Genomic DNA, 20,467 nt, shown 5'->3' with positions numbered 1-20,467 from the left:
TCCCGGCCCCTTCTCCCGGCGCCCAGGTGTGTGCCCGGACCCCGCGGGTCCCCAGGAGCTGACCCTGCCAAGTGCCACCACCACCCCTGCTGGGGAACGGTCCCACCCCCGCCGTCCGGAGGGAGACTTTCCTCTAGATTTAGATCTGGGCTTTTCCCACTGGCAGCTGGAAGCGGTGTCGTGGCCGTTCAAAATGTACTTGTAATTCAAAACAATTTAAATATAGCTTGTGCGGTCAAGTGCTGTGGCCATCTTCCCCCAGGAGACCTTTACCTGCACTTGATGTGGTGGATTTTTTTTTTAGTGCCCGTGTAGTTGCTGGTAGTCACATGAGTTACCGAGATACTTGATAACACACTCAGCTGCTCTTTGCCTAACCTGGTGGGTTTTTATAACTGTAAATAAAAATACGCGCCTTAACAAATGGGTGACTTTTCCAGTAAGTACACATATGTTTACTGGTATTTTCTGAAAGATGTAATTGATATGCAACTAACGCTTTAAGACCGGTATGGTGAGCAATGTATTGTTTTTATGGTTGTGACTGGGGCTTTTTGCAGCTGTTCTCAAAGAGCATTTGTTGGAGCGCAGGACAAAATAGGTGAGAGAGAAGAATTTGTATTTTTCTGCTACCTTTGTAAAGCTGAGGTAAAACACAGCTGTAAAGCTGCTTAGCGGTGCTTAGAGGGCAGTTGATGTAAAGAATCTCTGCAGCAAAATACCACCTTATACTGATTTAAATGCAAGAGCATAGGGGAAATCTGCATTTATGAAATGATTGAATATCAGAAGGGGACAGACACATATAGAAAAGGTTGCAAGTGTGTGTAAAGTGTATAGTACTACTCAGAGCAGCAGCTTCATTGTAATGTGACATGGGGTTTATGTGAAAGATACAACAATTTAAGAATTCCAGTTGGAAGCAACAGAATTTCTGTGATCTCTTGGTAAGAAGTTCAGTTAACAATTAACTTTCTTTTTCTGTTTTGCCAGTGGCGGCACCTGACTTGCTGGATCCCAAATCGGCCACTCAGAACTCCAAACCAAGATTATCATTTTCCACCAAGCCTACTGTGCTCTCTTCACGGGAGGAAAGCGATTCAGCTATTAATGTTATGAAATGGAAGACAGTCTCAACAATTTTTCTGGTGGTAGTCGTGTATTTAATAATTGGAGCAACGGTATTTAAAGCCCTGGAGCAGCCTCATGAGACCTCCCAGAGAACCACCATTGTGATTCAGAAGCAGACGTTTGTATCTCAGCATTCCTGTGTGAATGCAACAGAGCTTGATGAACTGATTCAGGTAATCCATACCAAACGCTTGTCACCATGCCTTAGAGGAACAAATTATGTGTGACAGCACTGCTGTAATAAAGGGGAAAAACTTCATTAGCAAAGCTCTATATTGGCCGAGCAATGTAACAAGTGTTAAGAGCAGAAGTTGAGCAATAGCATTTTCATGCAAAGCCTCATGGTTGAAAAGCTATTGCTATTTTTAGGATTGGTAGACAGCCTTTTCACTGAAGCCTCCCATTGTGCTAATTAAATGATTATTCATCAGCAATATATATAATTAATAGTTCACAAAGGAATTGATATATTGATTGTGCTTTACTAGGTCTGTCAATATCTGAAATGCCTAATTCTGAGGAAGAAAATACACCATCCATTGCCTCAAAGGACTTCTAATTTACTGTGATTGTATCAAGCTGGCTTTCCTTCCAGCTGTATGTTTCTTTTTATTGATTTTGTTTTAAGTAGAGGAAAGTACCATGGACTTGCTGTTTTGATCTTAAATCTCAATTTTCTCCACTTCTTGAAGGCACATCCATGAGTGATGTACATCGGTGCATTCCTACTAGCACGACTTCACCCTTGCAGATCACCTGCCTCAGAATCATAGGAAATATTTATTTGCACTAGCACGGAACCAGATCCAGAGCCTTATGAGGCTCTTTCCAGCTTAAATCTCATGTTCCTATGTTCTTATGAATATCCAGTGGCACTGCAGGGAACAGCAAGGGGCTGCCAAATAATGTCAGTTCTGGGAAAGAGACCATGAAACAGGAGGCTGGACTGGACAGCCAAGAGTTGGCAAGGATTGACCCCTTCATTAACAGTAGGCACGAGGCCGTCTGGGTCTGCAGAGCCTGAGATGGGACACTGGAGAGCAGGAGATGGTGGCGGGCATCCAGACCCTGGCTAGCATGAGCTCTGGAGCATGCCAGTTGCATGGGCAGCAAAGTTTTCTGGAGGTGGTTTTTGACAGCAGATCTGGCTGGGAGTTTAGAAGTTGATTTTACCTCTCTAGACCAATCTGCCTTGAGCATCAGCATGGACACCTGTTTTTTTGCAGTTTTAAATGCAGGGCTCTGATGTACCAAGTTATTTTTATGGCACACTACTTCTGAATTTTAAAGGCACACTGAGAAATTGTCTTGTATTTTTTTTATTTCTTCCCTGCTTTGTTGCTAAAAAGTGTTCAAAACCTGCCACCCTTTAAAAGTCTGTCAGGCTGCTCCTGTCTCCACATATGCTGACTAGACATGCCTGAGGAGGTGCTGTCAATATGAATTTTGATGCTGTGTAATAACTACGTTTCAGTGGTTTTACCAGCAGAATGTGACATAATCGTTCAGAGAAATATACATGCACATTTTGATTAAAACAATCTCTTGCAGGTGGTATAAATATCCTCATATGAAGTTTTTAGGTCAGATCCTGTACTTGTGAAGATAAAAATAGAAATTTTGAAGCAATATTATCACAGATCATCTATGAGATGGTCCTTAAGGCAAAAACTGTTGAAATTTGCTCTGGAGTACTTAGATATTTTAGCATTTATGACTCCCTACCCAGAAGCACAGATTGGTAATAAAAAAACCCACTTCATCAGCATTCAATGCCCATTTGATGTTCTGTGTAAAATAAATGACAGTTTCAGTACAATTATCAGAGCACAGATACCAGTAACAGCATTAGCTCCCATCTTCACGAGCAATCTTGTCATGACCAGAAAGACACAGGCTTGTGAAGGACTGGGGGGTGACACAGCCTCCCACAGCATGTGGATGAGAGATGCTTGTGGGAAGAGCTTGCTCTACTTATTGTTGGGATAAATAGAAAAAAATTCTCCTTGTTCCTTTCTGCTTCTCTGCAAAGAAGAACACCATGACATGGAGGTAGGAATGTGCTGTTACGCTCCTTTTGAAGGAGGAGAACTGAGGTGTAGGGAGCCTCCTCCTCCAAGTGCATTTGGGTGCCTTTATTTACGCATAGCAAGTGATAACAAATTACATCAGGTTGTTTAAGGGTCAGGAATTGAGTGGCTTGCCCAAAGTGAAAAAGGAAATCAGTGGTAAAGCAGAGTCTAAAATCCATTTTTCCAAGTTTTCTACCCTAGCCATGGGGTCATATTTCTTCCCCACTCTACCACTTTGTCACAGAAGTTAAATTACTTAAATACATGTTGTCTTTCTGGGTTTATGTCTGTCTGCTATTACAATATAGTGCAGTGTTTCTTATGAATAAAAATAAATAGTATGTGTGAAGAAAAAGTAAATGATATTTAAGAATTCACTGAAAGCTATAAAACTGAAAATTAATACGTACTAGTGTAGTAGGAAGCGGAAATTATTAGTGTGTGTGTAGAAAATTACAGAGTTTACAGACTGTAATGTCTTCTTTAATCAAGTATTTACCTTGAGTAAAACTGTAATGAAATTCACTATAAACTTTTCCTTTTGAACTTCATGTTCTAGGATTCCAGAAACTGGTTTGGCTCTGGTTCGTGCTAGTCATTGCTCAAGGTGCTTATCATGCCAGGCTTTTTCAGTCTTCAGAACTTCTGATCTACCATTTAATCCTTACTCTGAAGGCAGGCTTGACTATTCCAAGACTAACTGGCTAACTGCCAGTACAATGTGCAGTGGCTTAGTCAGGTCAGCAAATTAGAGAGACTAGTTTGAGAGCACAGATTAATCTTAAAAAAATTGTACAAGTGGAGTGAAAGTCCAGTTTGCTAGCACGCAGGTATCATCTAGTTTCCAACACCTTTGCTAAAATATTCCCTTTTCCACAGAGCTGATTACAATACAGAGCTGTGTGATTCTATAAATGCACACAGGATAGGGAATTTTCCCTTCCCATATTGTCCATTCTCATTTTATCTCACCAGTCACCAAAAACCTTCCTGGCACAACAATATGTGCTGTTGCCAACTTTTCAGCACACACAGTTTTATTCCCTGGGTTTCAAATTCCTGAAACTATGTATTTTCACATTGATTGGGTGGCTCCTCTAGGTGTACTGAGTGGGAATTATACTTTCATAGACTTCTTATATTTTATATACATGTGAAATGTGGGGCAATGGAGAGCTGCTGTATAGCATGGAAAATGTGCAAATTTAATGAAGTAAAGTTCTCTGGTGATGACAGCAAAATAGCCTCAGCTGCCTCAGAAAAATGACCTCAGTTTTCCTCATAACTTTTCAGCCCAGTTCAGCAGCACTGTTTGTGTGTTGACAAAGAGGTGGTCTTCATGACCTTCTCTGTCTCCGACTTCCATGGTCCAGTGTTACAAATCTCTTTCTGTCTAAACCACTTCAGTTACTTGTTGCCTCACTGTAATAAAATTTACCTGCAGTGAACAACAGTAATGTTACAACCTTGAGACCTGCTTCCAGGTACATAATTTTTTTGGTATTTCATGAGCACTTCTGTTTAGTACCATATTTAAAATGTGCAAAAGTCATGCAGAGCATATCTGTACACCCAAGAGGCCATTTTTAACAGGCAATTTCAACTCCTCTTGCTGTAGCCTGAAGCCGGTACTAATAATGATACTAAGTGGATCACTGTGTGCTGTACACAACAGTGCTGAGGTGGGCAGTGCACAGCAATCAGTGGTGGCAAATCTATATCTACAACTAAAGAAATATCCCAAGAGGAAAGCTTGTGAACATACAAGCACTACCTTGGTGAGTCTAATCAGGATGCAACAGACCGGGAAGCTGTGCATGGTCTGATGTTAAAATTCAGTTTTTAAAGTTTCAGTTGAAAGGTCTTGAAAGGATCTCAGTTATTAACAGATGAGAAAGCACTGGTTTGGTGAAGGTTATGTATAATATCCAATACATTATAAATCTGTAAAAAGGGATGTGGCCAGGCACTTTGCTACTATTCCTTCTTTTGGAAGAACACCTTTTGACAATTCATCACAGGTGATGTTTTGGTTTCTCTGTCCATGCCTGCTCTCAACTTGACCCTGCCATGCAATGCAAAGTAACTGCTGGGTGTAAATGTAGATCAGACTCTCTGGATTTTATGTATATCTGACAAAATATCTGATCTTCATTTACATTAGGAATTTTTACATCTTGCATGGAACAGGTTTTTTCCTCACCACTGAGCATTTGTAGGCAGAAGCTGATACAAACTTGGGAGTAATCCAGCTATACACAAACAAATAACAATAAGCATTAAAGAATGAAACAAATACTCTAATTAGAGAACTTTTATCTCTAATTATTTCAATCTAGTTCTAGTTTTGTTTCAGTGTGTTGACTGTTCCCTATACATAGTGAGCTTGCTGATAAACATTTGAAAATGCTGGAGACAATTTCCAAACTCAGATGCACAAAGTGTATTGCCAAGTATCTAGAAAAATCTCCTGCTGTATTTATGCACCTGTGCATAGTAGCAAATGTAAAGAGACCTTAGGTTACATTGCTGATGTTCAGGTTGGATGCACGTCCCCGCAGTGCTGCACAGCTGTCAAATACATGCATATACCTTCATGACATCTCTTGGGGTTCTCTGGGAACAGATGAGCCTTACTGAATATAATATCCAACAACTTTGCAAAGTTGTTATTATTGTAGTTTCATACACCTCATTCCTCTATAGGAGGGAAATTAATTTGTTTTCTGCCCGTGAGAACTCGTGTTGTTCCTAGGAGGTAAGGATGTGTGTTGTATATTGTGGCATGTCTTGGCAATGAGAGACAAATATTTGTCCCCCTGTCAAAAAGAAAGCTGATTAAAAAAAGGAGAAGAGCTTTTTATATAAATATAATCTAATTATGTATTGCTCAGCAGTTACTTGTTTTAGTGTTGACCTTTATAAACCAAAATGGAAAAAAAATCCTTTTAATCCCCAAGCATCAAGTTGTTTAATGTATTATTTTTGCATACAAAAATTGGAAATAAGAGGAATTTAAATTATATTGTTTTAAATATCTAGAGTGTCCCAGCAAGCTGGTGTGAACTATTTTTATCTTAGTGAGTTAGTTCTGAATCTTTAAATAAATAGTTTTCAAGTAAAAGTACACTGAAATTTAAGTAAATAACAGAACATACCTCATTTCTGGTTCCTTTAGCAGAAACATTCTTCAAATATATTTATTCTGAAAACCCTAAGAAGTAGAAAAAATATCACACTAAACAGCACAATCTCTTAATGTGTCCCAAGTGGTAATTTTTGCCTTATAAACCCTTCATTTTGGAATCTGAACAAGTTTGCAGGGTGCTGCACCTAGCTGTCTCAGCAATAAAGGACTCTTGTAGAGTTTTAAGTCCAGCCCCTTTCAGAGTGTGCGGATTCTTCTGAAAAAATAATGCCCACAAAAATATGCTTGCATTTAAAACAAAAAAAAAAGAATTAATGAACCACTGGAATTAGCTGAATTGACCTTGATCTGACAAGTTGATCTGCTTGGGTTCTGTGTGGGCTTGTGGCTAACATGAGGAGAACAGCTCTCCATGCTGGGGTTCACAGTCACGTCCCATGTCTGTTTTCGTCTTAGATTTGTGTCAGCTGCATTGTCCCTTTTCTTTCCATTCATCTCTCAGACTGTGAATGAGACCAAAATATGTTTTCCCTGAAGGAAAAATGTTTTTTCCTTTATCTCTCTTGAGGAAAGCCTGACACAGTTATGAATGACATGGGAGCAGTGTTTCTTTCATCAAACTGGCATCACCAGAATGTCATAATGGCTCCTTATGTGATTAGTTTCTTGTAAAAATGTTTTACTTTAAAATATATATTTTCTATGGCTTTATTTTTATAGTTAAAGGTAGCTAACTACATTGTTTCATGTCCACCAGTAGCTGATTGTGTCTCTTTTTCATGTTTTTTTTTTACAACTTGCATTGTAGAAAGAAACTAATTTTGTTGTATCCTCAGGAAAATGTTGTTTTATTTCAACCAGATCAAGTCTTTGATCCGTAACCTCTCTGATTATGTAGAAAACTGTTAAAATAAAGAAGTGTAAACTGTTAATTCCCTCTCAGAAATTAGAAGGTATTTGAGCTTGCCATATCACTTTTGGGGATAATAAATCACAGAGATGGAAAGGTCTTGTTTTCAGACAAACCTGAAATTTATTTAGACAAATTTAAAATCTATTAGGTAAGCCTTTTAAGCTTGAATCAAATTTTATTCATTATTTGAATCACAACATTTATAGACATTCTTAGTCCTGAGAGCTGTAACTTATGGGTCCTCTATGCAGGAACTTTTTGAGGGAGTTTGAATGTATCAGTTGAAACCCTAAATATTCTTAGTCTCTCCCTTTTGAAATTCCTTCCAGGCCCTCCAAAAGGAAACAGGAACCATCCCAGGTCTGGATCCTAACCTGGAAGCAGCAGGTGTTTATACTTTGTAAACCTTAAAGCCTTGAAAAGATTGATAGACCAGCATAAAAGAAATTGATGCTGCAGCATATTTTATTTATTTATCTGTGGATCCAAAATATCATTGCACCAGTTTTGTAATGCACTGTCTGTATGTCAGACATGGAGCTTGTGACAAATTGGAAATGCCAGTAGCAGATCTGCCTGTTGGTGTTTTCAAAGCAACATGAAATTAATGACTTTTAAAGTAGTTAAAACATGAAGCACAGGAACCGTAGTTTGTGTTATTACCTTCTGCATATGTCTGTCCTTAGTAAGGTGTCTGCCTGTCAAAGCACTCGAGCTTATGTATTCTTAACTTTAAGTATACAGACAGTCCTAACTGGTACAGTAAGGTCCTGTTTCTTTTTTCCTCTCCTTGAGTCTGTAAGTCTAGTTTTCACCCCAGTATTTGCTTTCTGCTTCACTCCTGTCAGAAACATTCAGATGCTATTGTCTCCTTTCAGAGTAAAGCCGTCCAAATTCTACCTGTGTCCCCAGATCAGAGGAATATTTATTAAATAAAAGACCTCTGTGAAAGACCTTTGATCATAGCCTTACCCACATCCATCCTCCATGCAGATACCCACCTGCTGTGGTCAACTCCGAACTTTGTTCGAGTAGGTTGGTTTCTAACTTTTTTTGCTGCTTTTGGTGTTGGAGCTCTTAAAGGATACGTTTACTTCAGCTGAACAGTTTTGTAGGACCTGGAACCTAGCTAGTTTGAATGCATCTGAATGACAGCTTTTGTCTTAGAATGGGTGGCAGATATGACTCATTAGTAAGTCAGTTTTGCTGAGCAGCTGTCTGCATAATTCTTCCAGTCTTTAATCTCAAGAAGCAAAGAAAAGCCTTCTTGCCTGAATGTGTGTTGTTGTGTGTACATGTATGCACACACACAAGATTTATATACATAGTCTGTTTGTAATGCATATTTGGAAAAAGACATGTATTTCAATATATTTTTACACATTTTTAGTTCAAGTAGATGAGAATGTAGGGTGAAAAGAGTTCTTAAATTCTTGGGTACTGGTCTCCAGTGCAGATTACAGTCATGTCATACAAACTGAAAAGAAAAATGTGGAGTCACAGAATTATAATACAAACATAATTGAAATCTTTTTCAACAGCAAGGCTCAAAAACATGTACTTCTGGAGGCTGGAGAGTTGCTTGCTAAGTGTTAAGAGCATCCTAGTGTGCCTCTGAACAAAGTTCTAGTATTTTCATTCTCTGTAAACCAAAGCTGAAATAAAAACACAGGACTCATGCAGTAGCTGGGCCATATAAAATTTATTGTTATACTTTAAACTGAGAGAGTGCTCTTGTCAAACAGCAGCGGGACAGTGAGGGGAGAAATCTAGGCTGAGAAATGAGTTTCCAGAAACTTTGAGGCATATCTGACTTTTTGACATCACTTGTTAAATGATTGCCAGGAAGCACAAGCTAACTCATGACAAGCTGGGTAACAGAAGACTGCACGCTCTGTATTTTATCAGAAGCATAATTCAAGGTGCTTCTATTTTAATCTTTGGATAGAAAAGCTGAGAGTAATGAGGTGTTACATCATTCCATAAAAGTGAAGTGACTGGAAGATGGTACAAAAGCACATATTAAGTGCAAGGTGTGGAGCACAGAGATGACTGTTAGGGCGACTGGCTTGACACGTACTCATTTCTGCCTGTTCCCTGTATGAAACAGTCATAGACTACCAGTGGCCCTCTCAGTTTATAACTTCTCTGTATTGCTCTTGTCGTTCTACAGACCCTTGCTTCCTCAGTGTAGCTCCACTGCCAACAGACTGGCTTTTGTCAGTCATCTCTATTGATTTCTTGCAGGGTCAGAGGACCAGAGGTTGAAATCCCTGACCTAAGAGAACAGTCTTCCTTTTTCACAGAATGACTGTGCTGTTTGAAAGGCTGTTTTATCTCTTGTTTGTACAGAAAAAAGTTCACAAAATTCTGTGTCTTAACCAGCAAGAGTAGCTCAGCATGGCCTCTATCGACAGATAACTGCGTCAGCGCAGGGTTGTGATGACAAAACTGTGCAATGTATTTACCAGAAAGTGTTTCTAAACTATATAGGAAATGAAAAGCTGACATTCAATTAAAATGAGATTTTATATTGTCACTCTCCTTTTCCCAGTGTCCTGATTTCAAGTGAAAAAGTACAGCCTGAATGCAATGCTTATGTGTCTATGGAGCTGAAGTCCTGTTTTTGAAAGTAGGGCAGGTTGTGCCTGGCCTATCCACTCTGGACTGAAGCATCTCTGCCTCTTTTCTCTGATGCTCTCCTAAAGCTTATTCCCAAATATGAGTGTAAATCCAGGTAGTTAGGATACAGTACAAGTTAGTTGTACTCAGACACAACTCATGCCTATCCTAAGATAGAGTACAGAGCTAGCCTAAGAATCCATGTAACATAAAAAATGGTAATTCCTAAAATTTTTAGATGTTTGAAAATTTTATCTCAGTTCTTTTTACTATCAAAAAAAAAAAAAGCTCACATTTTCATCATTATAAAGACAAAGAAAAGCAAAGGGTGAAAAGCCTATTACTTTTACTGTAACCATTTAATATTATTCTTAAAATAACTGCACATAGAGGCCTTGATTGGGTGCTAATGCTCTGGAAGAAGATAAGGCAAGTGAAATAATCTGCATAGGTTAAGAGCTGAAACTGTCCACATCCCTATTCTAATGGAGACTGGTTCTGTAGTGCTGAAGTGAAAAGTCAAGAAATTCCCATGTTAAGATCACATAAAGTGTTTACAGGCTGCAACATGTGATAAATGTACGGATTAATATAGAGTTTTCATGATTCTTACTGTTTTGAGATTCAAAATGCACTCAGTAACTATCGCTATTGTACAAGTTAGGATAAGCAGAAGGGCTCAAATGACAAAAAGAAGTTCTGAAGGAAGGAATGACATGCCAAACTTGTGACAAATTAAGTGGCTGTGTTTGCTCTAGTAGTAAGGCATCAGTCAAGAAAAACAGCTGAAGACCAAGAATAAAGTGTCAGAGAAAATTGCATCTAACAAACAGCACTAACAATGAATAGCATGCTGTTTGAACACTGAGGGTGAGATCCTCACCCTTAGTGAAATTACTGTATGAGCCTGGCTGGGAATAAGCTTTAGTAGAGCGTCAGAAAAAAGAGGCAGAGATGCTTCAGTCCAGAGTGGATAGGCCTGGTTTTTTATTCCAGGTAAAGGAAATGTTAATGTCCAATCTTCCAGGTTAAGTTTGTGCGGTGGATGTGGTCAGAAAGAAGATGCTACCCTGAAATTAATGCCTGGAGATGTATGTATGTTAGGAGTTATGTTATATATTATTTTCTTTTAAAATTATGCTTAGGGATAGTCTCAGATGAGGATCGTCACTAACCAAACTAAGATGAAAAGGTGTCCTCTGATCCAAAGAACTGAAAGTGTAGTTACCCCTCCTGAAAAATCTGCAGGCAACACTCAGAAACTATGGGGCAGTAGTACTGATCTTGGTAAACCAGCAACCTGACCTAACTGTCATCCTTGTTAGTAAGGAAGACTCTTACAGAAGACTCTGAAGTAATCTAACACAGCAGCTTTGTTAGTATTTAAGGGTGGCTCCTCCCAAACATGGGAAACATTTGGAAACTTAATAAACCAGTGATGGAAAAAGCATCATCTGGTCCTTTATGGCTAAAACTGGGCTTAAAGCAATCCATAAGGTAAATCATTAAAGGTACAAAGAAAGTCAATGAGGAATACAGGCAACAAAAAATTACTTATATACAATATCCAACAGATTTATTTAAATAGGTAAATATATTATTTAATAGTAAAGAGTCTTTAATTCTGAAAAAGGGGCAGCTTGTGGGTCTATAAGATCATTAATTTCTTGAAGGAGACACAAAAGAAATTACTATTGAAGTGTTGCTCATAACATAGGAACTTATAAAATTACTTTGAAGCACATAAAAATCTCAAAAGAGACATGCTTTTTAAATGATCCACAAGTAAATTTCAGAACTTACTGCCACAGAATGATTTGGCTCCCAAAATACAAGTGAGCTCCAAAAGTAGTTTGATAAATTCATGGTAAAACGATCCACCCAAACCCATCTGAACACCATGATGCAGATGCAGCCTCGCACTCCGAAAGTCCCTAAAACTGTGCTTAGTCAGAAGCTAAGAAGATGCATGAAGAGAAAGCATCATTTGCCTACTTGCCCTGATTCTTTTCCTAATTAGCAGTTGGCTAAAATCAGAGATATAATAATAGCACCTAATTGTCTTTTGTAGCCATCTGTTGTGTTTTGTTAAGTCTGACCCAGCAGAGTAGTTGCGGGTTAAGTTGTATCTTTTTTCCTGGAAGTCTGTAAGTACAGTCTAGGGCAGTTAGGAAGTGCATAACTGTAATGGATCTTCAAGCAGTTTAGATTGACACACCTCTCATATTAAAGACGTTGAGGTAGTATGGCTTAAAAATGTGTAGTGATGATGTAAAGCTCTGAAAACATTTTTCATCTGAACCTGTTTAAAACTTGATCTTGCTAGACTGCCTAAGCAGTTGTGTTGCTCTGGGTACTTGAACCTGTTTAAAACTTGATCTTGCTAGACTTGTGTTGCTCTGGGTACGGCATTCATCCAGTACAATGAACTGTAATAAAACATGAACGGTCCCATAAAATTATATTGATCCAGTGCTTTACCATACGATGTTCTCACTGGAGAGCACGTTCCCATTTGCAGGTACAGTGTTGAAATTTCTTAGTCCACTGAAATGAAACAGTACTCAAAATGTATTCAGTAGGCTTTATAGTGCAGCACACTGGGGTTTCTAAGGCAAAGGAATATCTGTATTGCGTAAATTATAAAATCAATATCAGGAATGATTTTCACATGCAGCTTAGTCTGATGTTTCCCTTCCTACAGTAATGGAAACATCTGTCAGTATCAGTGCTGCTGTATTTACTGTTGCCAAGTTGTATGTGATGAACAAATGTAGAAGCTTTATTATTCCAACCCAAAGGAAAATTAAACTCTCTTTGCCCTTCCCTTTCCCCATCCTTTCTCCTTCCTCAGTAGAATTGAAAATTCCACATCTTTGATATCTGCCTTTCTGGTGTTTTTAAAAAAAGTTAAAATGAAAACAGTTGAAGGTATGGAAGATAAAACAGTGTAAATTCTATGTAAATCTACCCCAGCTGGCTTTCTGGTGGCAACCCTGGATGCTGAGAATGGCTTAGGTGTGGCAGCAAGATCTCTGTGGCTGCAGAGATGCAGCTGTGGACTTGAAAATGGCTACTTTGTGCATCTGAGCTTTGAAAATGGCAAACTGGAAATGGTGGATTTAAGTTGAGATCCCATAATGAAAAATTGATGGCCTGGTTAACCCAGCATTGGTGGTTTGGCACATCTGTCCAGATCAACTGACTTCCATGGACACTGTTTAGAAAAAATAATGATTTCATTTGCAAATTATCAATGTATTTTGAGGTTGAAAAAATTATTGCTGCTGCACAACACACTTCTGCAACAGACTGCCCACATGGAAAACCATTCTGGTCTGCCCTGTTGCTGAATATCTTTATGTGCATAATCATTGTTGGACAACTCGCCAAGCAGAAACTATTAGTTGAAATGTTAATTTTAGCTTTGCAGTATTGCTTCCTCTGTTGTTCTTTTGTTAAAACCAATTATTATAAGGATCATGGTTATGAAGTAAGTCCTGTTTTAAAGTTTCAGAATAAAATGATAACTTACATTCCTTAAAATATTTAATCCAAGTTTAAAAATACTTTTTCTTGATGTGTACTGTTTAACTCAAATATTGGTATATATCTGTGATAGAGGTATAACTAAACAGGAATACTTTTGGTGATAAAAATTTACAGTAGGTGACACTGCTGAAACAGGAAATGTTTCCTATTTTGCAAGACTATGAAGATGACACTAGTGGAAAGCTTGTTCCTTTTAGCTGCTAGAACTGAATTTGTCAAGAATGACATTTATGAAGTATATAGTTCTATGAACATAGAGATACACATCTGATATTTGATTCTGATTTTTTTTATTAATATAGTGAAAGTTTTATAACCCTAAGTGTACTTGTTAATCTTTAATTATTTAATTACCTGTTCTACAAAAGTGTTTCAATTAATTGAAGTTCATTTGATCCAAAACAATGCATGGGCATTTTTTTCTTGGAGTTTTAAAATGACTGTTTTAAGAAGTACATTTGCTTGCCTAACTCAGTAGAAGAATATTTTGGGAAACTCTCATTGTAAATCTTTGTCTAACGCATATTTTTCTTCACCGAATATTTGCAACAGTAAAAGTAATTGTGTTTCCCATCTAGCTAAGGTGGTGCTGTTACTGATATTGTGGATTTTGCATTCTTCTTAATGGTCTGGAGTTTACAGCTCTGCTGCGTACTGAAGTGCTTGGGGTGTCTGCTGAAGATTAAATTGTAGCCTGATGGAATGGTAAAACTTGAGCAGAGCAACTCTGATCCTTTTCTGTTTTACTGCTTGGATTAAATAAGTAATTTAATCAATTTACTGTGTAATGAATATTAATATCATTGTTTCATGAATATTGACACAAATCTTTTTAAACTTGCAGCAAGTAGTGGCAGCAATAAATGCAGGAATCATACCTTTAGGAAACACATCTACTCAGATCAGTCACTGGGACTTGGGAAGTTCCTTCTTCTTTGCTGGCACTGTTATTACCACCATAGGTAGGACACAGCTTATTATCTTTTCATAGTAAATGAGCTGAAATTCTTTTGATTTCCAGTGTGTACATATATTTGTTAATGGTAAATCTTCCAAATCATCTGGTTTAAAGTAGAGAGTTAGTTTTTAGCTGCAGGGACAGAAATTATTGCTGTCTGTAAGGATCCCTAGCTGAGTAAATGATTCTTCTGTAGAAGAAAAATGTTGCTGTATATTTCTGCGAGGTGGCTACAAGAGGTTGTGGAAACATTTTCTGGGGGGATTTGGTCAACTGTGTAATGACAAGTGTTAAATAGGGCGTGATTTAAGGCACATGTGCATTAAACCTTCACTGAGATGTATGGAATTTCAAGTCTGTATAATCCTATTCTATATTGCTGTTTTCTCTAAATTATGAAAAAGATGAGAACATGGTAAAGATTCAGTTCAGCTTAATTTAATCAGTTATGGGTATTATATTGACAGGCAGATTTACATTCAAAGGCTTACTTTGAGGCTTCTGTTGCATTCAGAGAAGTCCAAAGCTGTAGGGTGATTTATCAGTGCTCACAAGCCCAGGGAGTTTTCTGGATCCTTTCAGTGTTTGAGAGCCACTGTCCCCCTGAGCAGGTGTGAATAGGAGCAGTGTTTGATCTTTCACTGCCTTCCCTTTAACTCCAATATAGTGCACATGGTATACAGTTCAAAGATGTAGTGTAGCTCATAGAAGGGGCATCCACAAAGGTGGCTGGAAATTTGAAGAAATCAAATAAGAAAAAATTTAAGAACTACTTTATGAGAGTAATGTATTAGGAATTGTAGCACTGTTACAATAATTATCTCTATGTAATATTTATATCATATTGTGATAGAAGGGGATGTTCTTTTCAAGTGTTGTATGTACCTTTTTTCTTTATGTAGAAGTGCATGAGTACTATATTTTTTGTGTGTTTGCGTATATTCATGTCTATATATATGCATAAATATTATGTCTGCATGTAATATTTTTTCACTAAACACAGGTTTAGTGAAAACAGAGTTAAACTTTTACCTCCCTGAGGTTAGTAACAAAGTTAATGGTTTTACAGCAGTAGGTCCACAAGGTAAAAAACCTCAAGTGTTGAAACATGTAATTTTAACAGATTACAACCAACAAAAGCAAGAACCTTGAAAGGATAGCTTCATGATCAGTCTTATGTTATCATTTTCTGACAGCACAAAACTTTATGTCATAAGTAAGTATCCATGGTCCAGTAGAAAATGCTTAATATTTGTTTCAGTTCTGAATAAGGAAAAAAGTTAGCGAATGAAAAGTGTTCAAGGAATTGAATGATTCAGAAATTATTTTAAAGCAGTGGAACATTTTGTTTCACTATTTTGTTTCTAAGTAAAACAAAGGCTTTTCCAAATAAAAATGTTTCCTGATTTAATTTATTGACCTGATTCAACTGAAACATGCGTGAGTCCTGCTTAGAGGAGAGAGAGAGATCTGCAAAGACATGCAGGCCACAGATTCGCTGTCCCCAAGAGGCAAGATAACCCAATAGGAAATACATTTGAAAATTAATATTTCAGGTAATTTCTGCAAAACCAGAGTTGTCAGAATCAGGTCAGATGAGGCAACTGTAAATATTTACTTCAGGTTTTGTGATAGAGACTGAGAAAATCTAGGGAAGAAAAGTCATCTGTAAAATATTTTGGCTTTAGAGTAGCTGTGTTTTTCATTGGAGACCCTTTCTGATGGGAAGCTCCCAGCCAGTTGCAGTCTTGAGCTTTGTTTCTTAGGACCTGAGGAAAGCATGCTTACAAGAAAGCCGTAGTGTGGTTGGCGTTGTCTTCTGCTATGAACCATCTTCCCAATGGTTCATAGGGCTTGCAGTGTGACAGCAGGTGGAGCTGTGGTGAAAAGCCATTGGAATTGTGACTTTCTGGGGAAAATGGTGAGAAATATAAAAGTTGGATGTGCTTTCCCTTATTTTTTATATTATTACGTGCCATCAAGTGATTTTGTATTCAGAGCAGTATCTTTTCATATATAAGTAACCTTTTGAAAATGAATGCATTCCTTCCAATTAGGGGGCATATGGTTATCATGTAACGTGATATTTTAATTTCTCAAGAGACTAAAAATGCAGTTTATGAGCATCTCCAGAGAGTTGCCATAGGTTTCAGCCAAACACTGCAGAAAGTCTCTGTGCACAAAGACATAAAACAACTTTACAGAAATAATTTGTAAAAGTTATTTTTTAAATATATATAAAAATTATAAATATTATTTCCTTTAGACTGTATACCTTAAGAAGTACTTGAATAGGTGAAAAAAGGATTGCTACCATTTAGGGAAAATGATAGCTTTCCAGTGTTGCAGCAGATTCTCTAGTTTCCCAAACCTCTTATTACTATAATTTTACCTTATCATTTAGCCCACACTGCTCCTGGTGATATCTCAGAATCCAAGAAATTCAGATGCAACCAAGAGTTTATTTATGGATAGTATTTCCCAAACCTTTCTTTAATGACAGTAGCTCTTGCAACCCACAAGTATTTGGTTCCTGGGGAGAGGGAATAATAAATAAAGCCTTTAGCATTTCCCTAAGAAGTAAGTTATTGTTTTACAGTTAATGTTATTATTGTATCACAGTAGTGATGAACATTTAAATGAAAAATATTGACTGTATATTTTGGTGGGTATTGGCAGCAGTCCAGAACCATCTGTAGTTTCTTACTCTTCAGGGTCTCCTGTAGGCTGCTGAAAGGCTCTGTGATGGGGACATGTAAATCTACTGAGCTTCAAAGCCAGCTAACAAAAACAGAGGTAACACTAGAGAAAGCATGGGTGGATATTTATTTAGCATGGGTGGATATTTATTTAATAGTTGGGGTTTTTTATTATTCTCTTATAATCCTTTGTGTTATACAATAAATGTTACAGTACATATTATATAAAATTAATAAACTCAGTTTTGATAGAAAGTAATATGTCATACTGCTACGAGATCTTTCCGAAGAAGTATAATTAGTTAAGAGTTAATTTTGCAAGACTTTATTTAAAAAGATCCTTTGTCGCTTTCTTTTACTTGTCTGAGTGGGTTGGTTTTGGCTTTGCATTTACTACTGTGCAACAGTATAAAATTTGTTTCAGGAAGGAACCTCACTGGTTTTAGGTTTGGCTTGCTTAATTAGGTGTTCTTGCTTGTGGATATGTATCTAGAACAAACGCGCCTTGTCTCAACAAAGAAACGTGAAGCTACGTGATTACTCTGTGCATATGGAGCCGTTTCAGACAGTTTCAGAAAAGGGTAACAGGGGGAAATGGGAATGCAAAATTTGTCTATGAAAAATATTGTTGCATTGTTCCCTAGGATACTGTGCATGCCGCAAAGCACAAAAGAGACTTTGTTTTTTTACCTGAAAATTTTATTATCCAGTCAGTCCTGTTCTAAGACCACATATCCAAAGAAAAGGAAAAAGAGTTGAGAAGAAAAGTGAGAAAAAATGGTAACTCAATCATGGAGCTGGAGATAGTGCTCAGGAAGAGGGGAAAATAATCTTTATGTCACCTCTTTTTATTCTGGGAGCTCATTGCTGGTGCTGCACATTTATTTTTAATCCTATAGATAATTTCCTTCCGTAGGTAGCTTAACTCAGAAATGGGCATACAGACACAAGGTGTGCACACCCCCTTCCCCCCCAGACAACTTACATTTTAGGGCCTGAGAAAGTTTAGTGGCAGCTGGGTATGAAAGATCTCTCTTACTGCAAGCTTGAGATCTAGAAAAACGAAAAAACAAAGTAGTCATGCCAAGGCCTTGAGTTTAGCAGTTGCTTTCCTAAAACACTGCTGTGTCAGCACATAAAAAATGTAGTGTCCGTCATAATATCAGAAACTGGATTATGAAAACATCTACTAGACTCCTATGGATCTTCATCTAAAATAGCTGTATGATTTCTGCTGTTATTCCAGACAGTCTATAATGACGTTTTCAAGCACTTCAAGTAGACATATAGTGGAAAGGGCACTTATTCAGTCTTCTGGAAGATGCAGTATCTTGAATAGCAGTGCGAGCATGTCGGGAGTGCCAGCAACCTCACTGGTAGCTGTGGTCTGCCAGAGCGCACCCTTTCAAACAGAGCCAGAGGTCTACACAGGGGTGAGCTCAAAGAGCTCTGTCAATACCTTAGCACTCGAGGATACTTTGCAGCCACATTGATTTCCAGATCCAATAGTTGCTCATAACTGTGTCTGCAAATCAAAAAAGGAAGAACACAATTTCTTTTTGCCCTTCTCCACTTTTTTTCAGCAGCCCTTGATTTTTGAACCCAAACTTCTCATGTGCACTGAAAACTGAACCTCTTGAGAAGTTCACTCATGACTAAAGTCTTTAACTTAGCTTCATGCAGCTAGCTATGGTAATATGGTTATATTTTTGTTTTTTGGGTCAAAAAGCCTAGCAACCATTATTAAAGAGTGCAAAGGAATGTGAGTCTTTTTTTAAAAAATAAAAATATTGTAAATATTTATGTTTTAGGGAATAGTTGTGAATAGCCAGCAGCTAGGATTCTGAAAAAAAAAATGAGTAGTATTATTTACTAGAAATCTGAACTTGATTTTTCACTTTTAGAGTTGCAAATAGCTATGTAGCTTCAAATGCAATTTCACTGTAAGGAATACTTCTTTCTGCCATTTTCCCACTGCCCAGACACAAGCTTTTCTCATGAAGGCAGCATACTTTAAAAAGTCTTATTACATTGCTTATTGATTTGAAACAATAATAAAATCTTGCTGCTATGTTTACCCCTTCTGGCACCATTTCACTGCATTTTTGAAATACAAAGTTACAGTATAATGTGTTGATAACTAAAATATACAAAATATATTTGATATTATAAAAAGACAAATAATATTGATAATCAAATGTCACCTGTTATATAAAATAAAGATAAAAAATTGCAAATGACGTTGAAAATTTGTTCCCTTAGTTCAGAAAAGTAAGAAGCATCCCATACTTACGTTACAATGCTTTTCTTGTTTGTTTGTATGTTTGTGCCACCAAAGAAGAAACACAGCTATTGAGGATGACCATACAAATTTAATTTGAAAAGATTGCTCCAATTTGCTTATCAGAATATAAATGCTGGGATTTCTGTTTGTGAAAGGGAGGAAAGAAGAAGCAAGCAAAGAGAGTGAAGTGCAGATTTTGAGAATTGAGGACGAGGTTGGTGAAAAACTCATAAAAGTAAAAAACAAAATACATTTGCCTGAAAAATACTCTGATATGTGACTTTCTCCATCATATCAGTATTCAAATCTGCATTTGGAACTATGACTTAAATGAACTTGACTACATGGTGTTCATTGGAGTATATGGCTTCTGAGGACCTGTTTCTTTTGAGGCTCCTCAACTTGAAATAATCTTCTTTGATTCCCTTTCCAAAGCAACAGGTAAAGTTTCATTAAGGCAAGGTCATGCATCTTATCCCCCACTAGTAGCCTGGACGCATGTGACTGGGTTTCATATATCTTCTAGCATGGGTATGTGTGTGGCAAAGCTTAGTATAACCAGTTGATAAGACCAGCTGCAGAGCCATGCAGAAAAAAAAGTGATAAAGATTTACGGTCTATGAAAATGTGGTAGAGAGAGACATGCTAAAGAGGTTACTGGGGAATAAGGTGGAAATGCTTCTATCTCTTACTCTGCAGAGGACTCTGCCAAAAAATGCTGCTGTCCTACTGTGATTTCATATCATCCCTCAAAGTGTCAGCAATATGTATATCTCATCTGATAAATCATCAACAGAAAGAACTATTTTGTTTAAAAAAAATCCCCCTGAGATGTCTTCAGAATTCAGTCTTTCCTGTAGGTTAGCATTGTGCTTACCTACCCACCCTGTGCTGCTGTTCTTAATAGAAGATTTTAGAGCTAAAATAGCTTTTTGGTCTCTATTTGTTCCATTCTAATTTTTCTCCTTTGCTTTTTTCGTTTCTCCTGTGAAAAAGTGTCTGAATTTGACCCAGTTATTGGCTGTTGACAAATAGTGGTTCACTCGGGTTCTGGGAAGACCTGTTAGGACTTGGCAATGAAATTCTCC

General features: G+C 37.5%; 1 protein-coding gene across 1 annotated transcript; it reads left to right on the top strand.

Moving 5' to 3' along the window:
* Nucleotides 1-993: 993 nt before the first annotated feature.
* On the top strand, nt 994-14,400 carry LOC104530987 (potassium channel subfamily K member 2-like; the record flags this gene model as incomplete). The annotated part of the gene is made up of 2 exons (XM_010175741.1): nt 994-1,304; nt 14,283-14,400. Coding segments are annotated over 2 exons (429 nt in total), but the record flags the coding sequence as incomplete, so codon positions are not given.
* Nucleotides 14,401-20,467: the final 6,067 nt, after the last annotated feature.

Source organism: Antrostomus carolinensis, unplaced genomic scaffold, assembly GCF_000700745.2.
Source record: "Antrostomus carolinensis isolate BGI_N321 unplaced genomic scaffold, ASM70074v2 scaffold9509, whole genome shotgun sequence".
Lineage (NCBI taxonomy): Eukaryota > Metazoa > Chordata > Aves > Caprimulgiformes > Caprimulgidae > Antrostomus > Antrostomus carolinensis.
The sequence above is the reverse complement of the archived record's forward strand: the minus strand, read 5'-3'. Positions and strand labels throughout refer to the sequence as shown.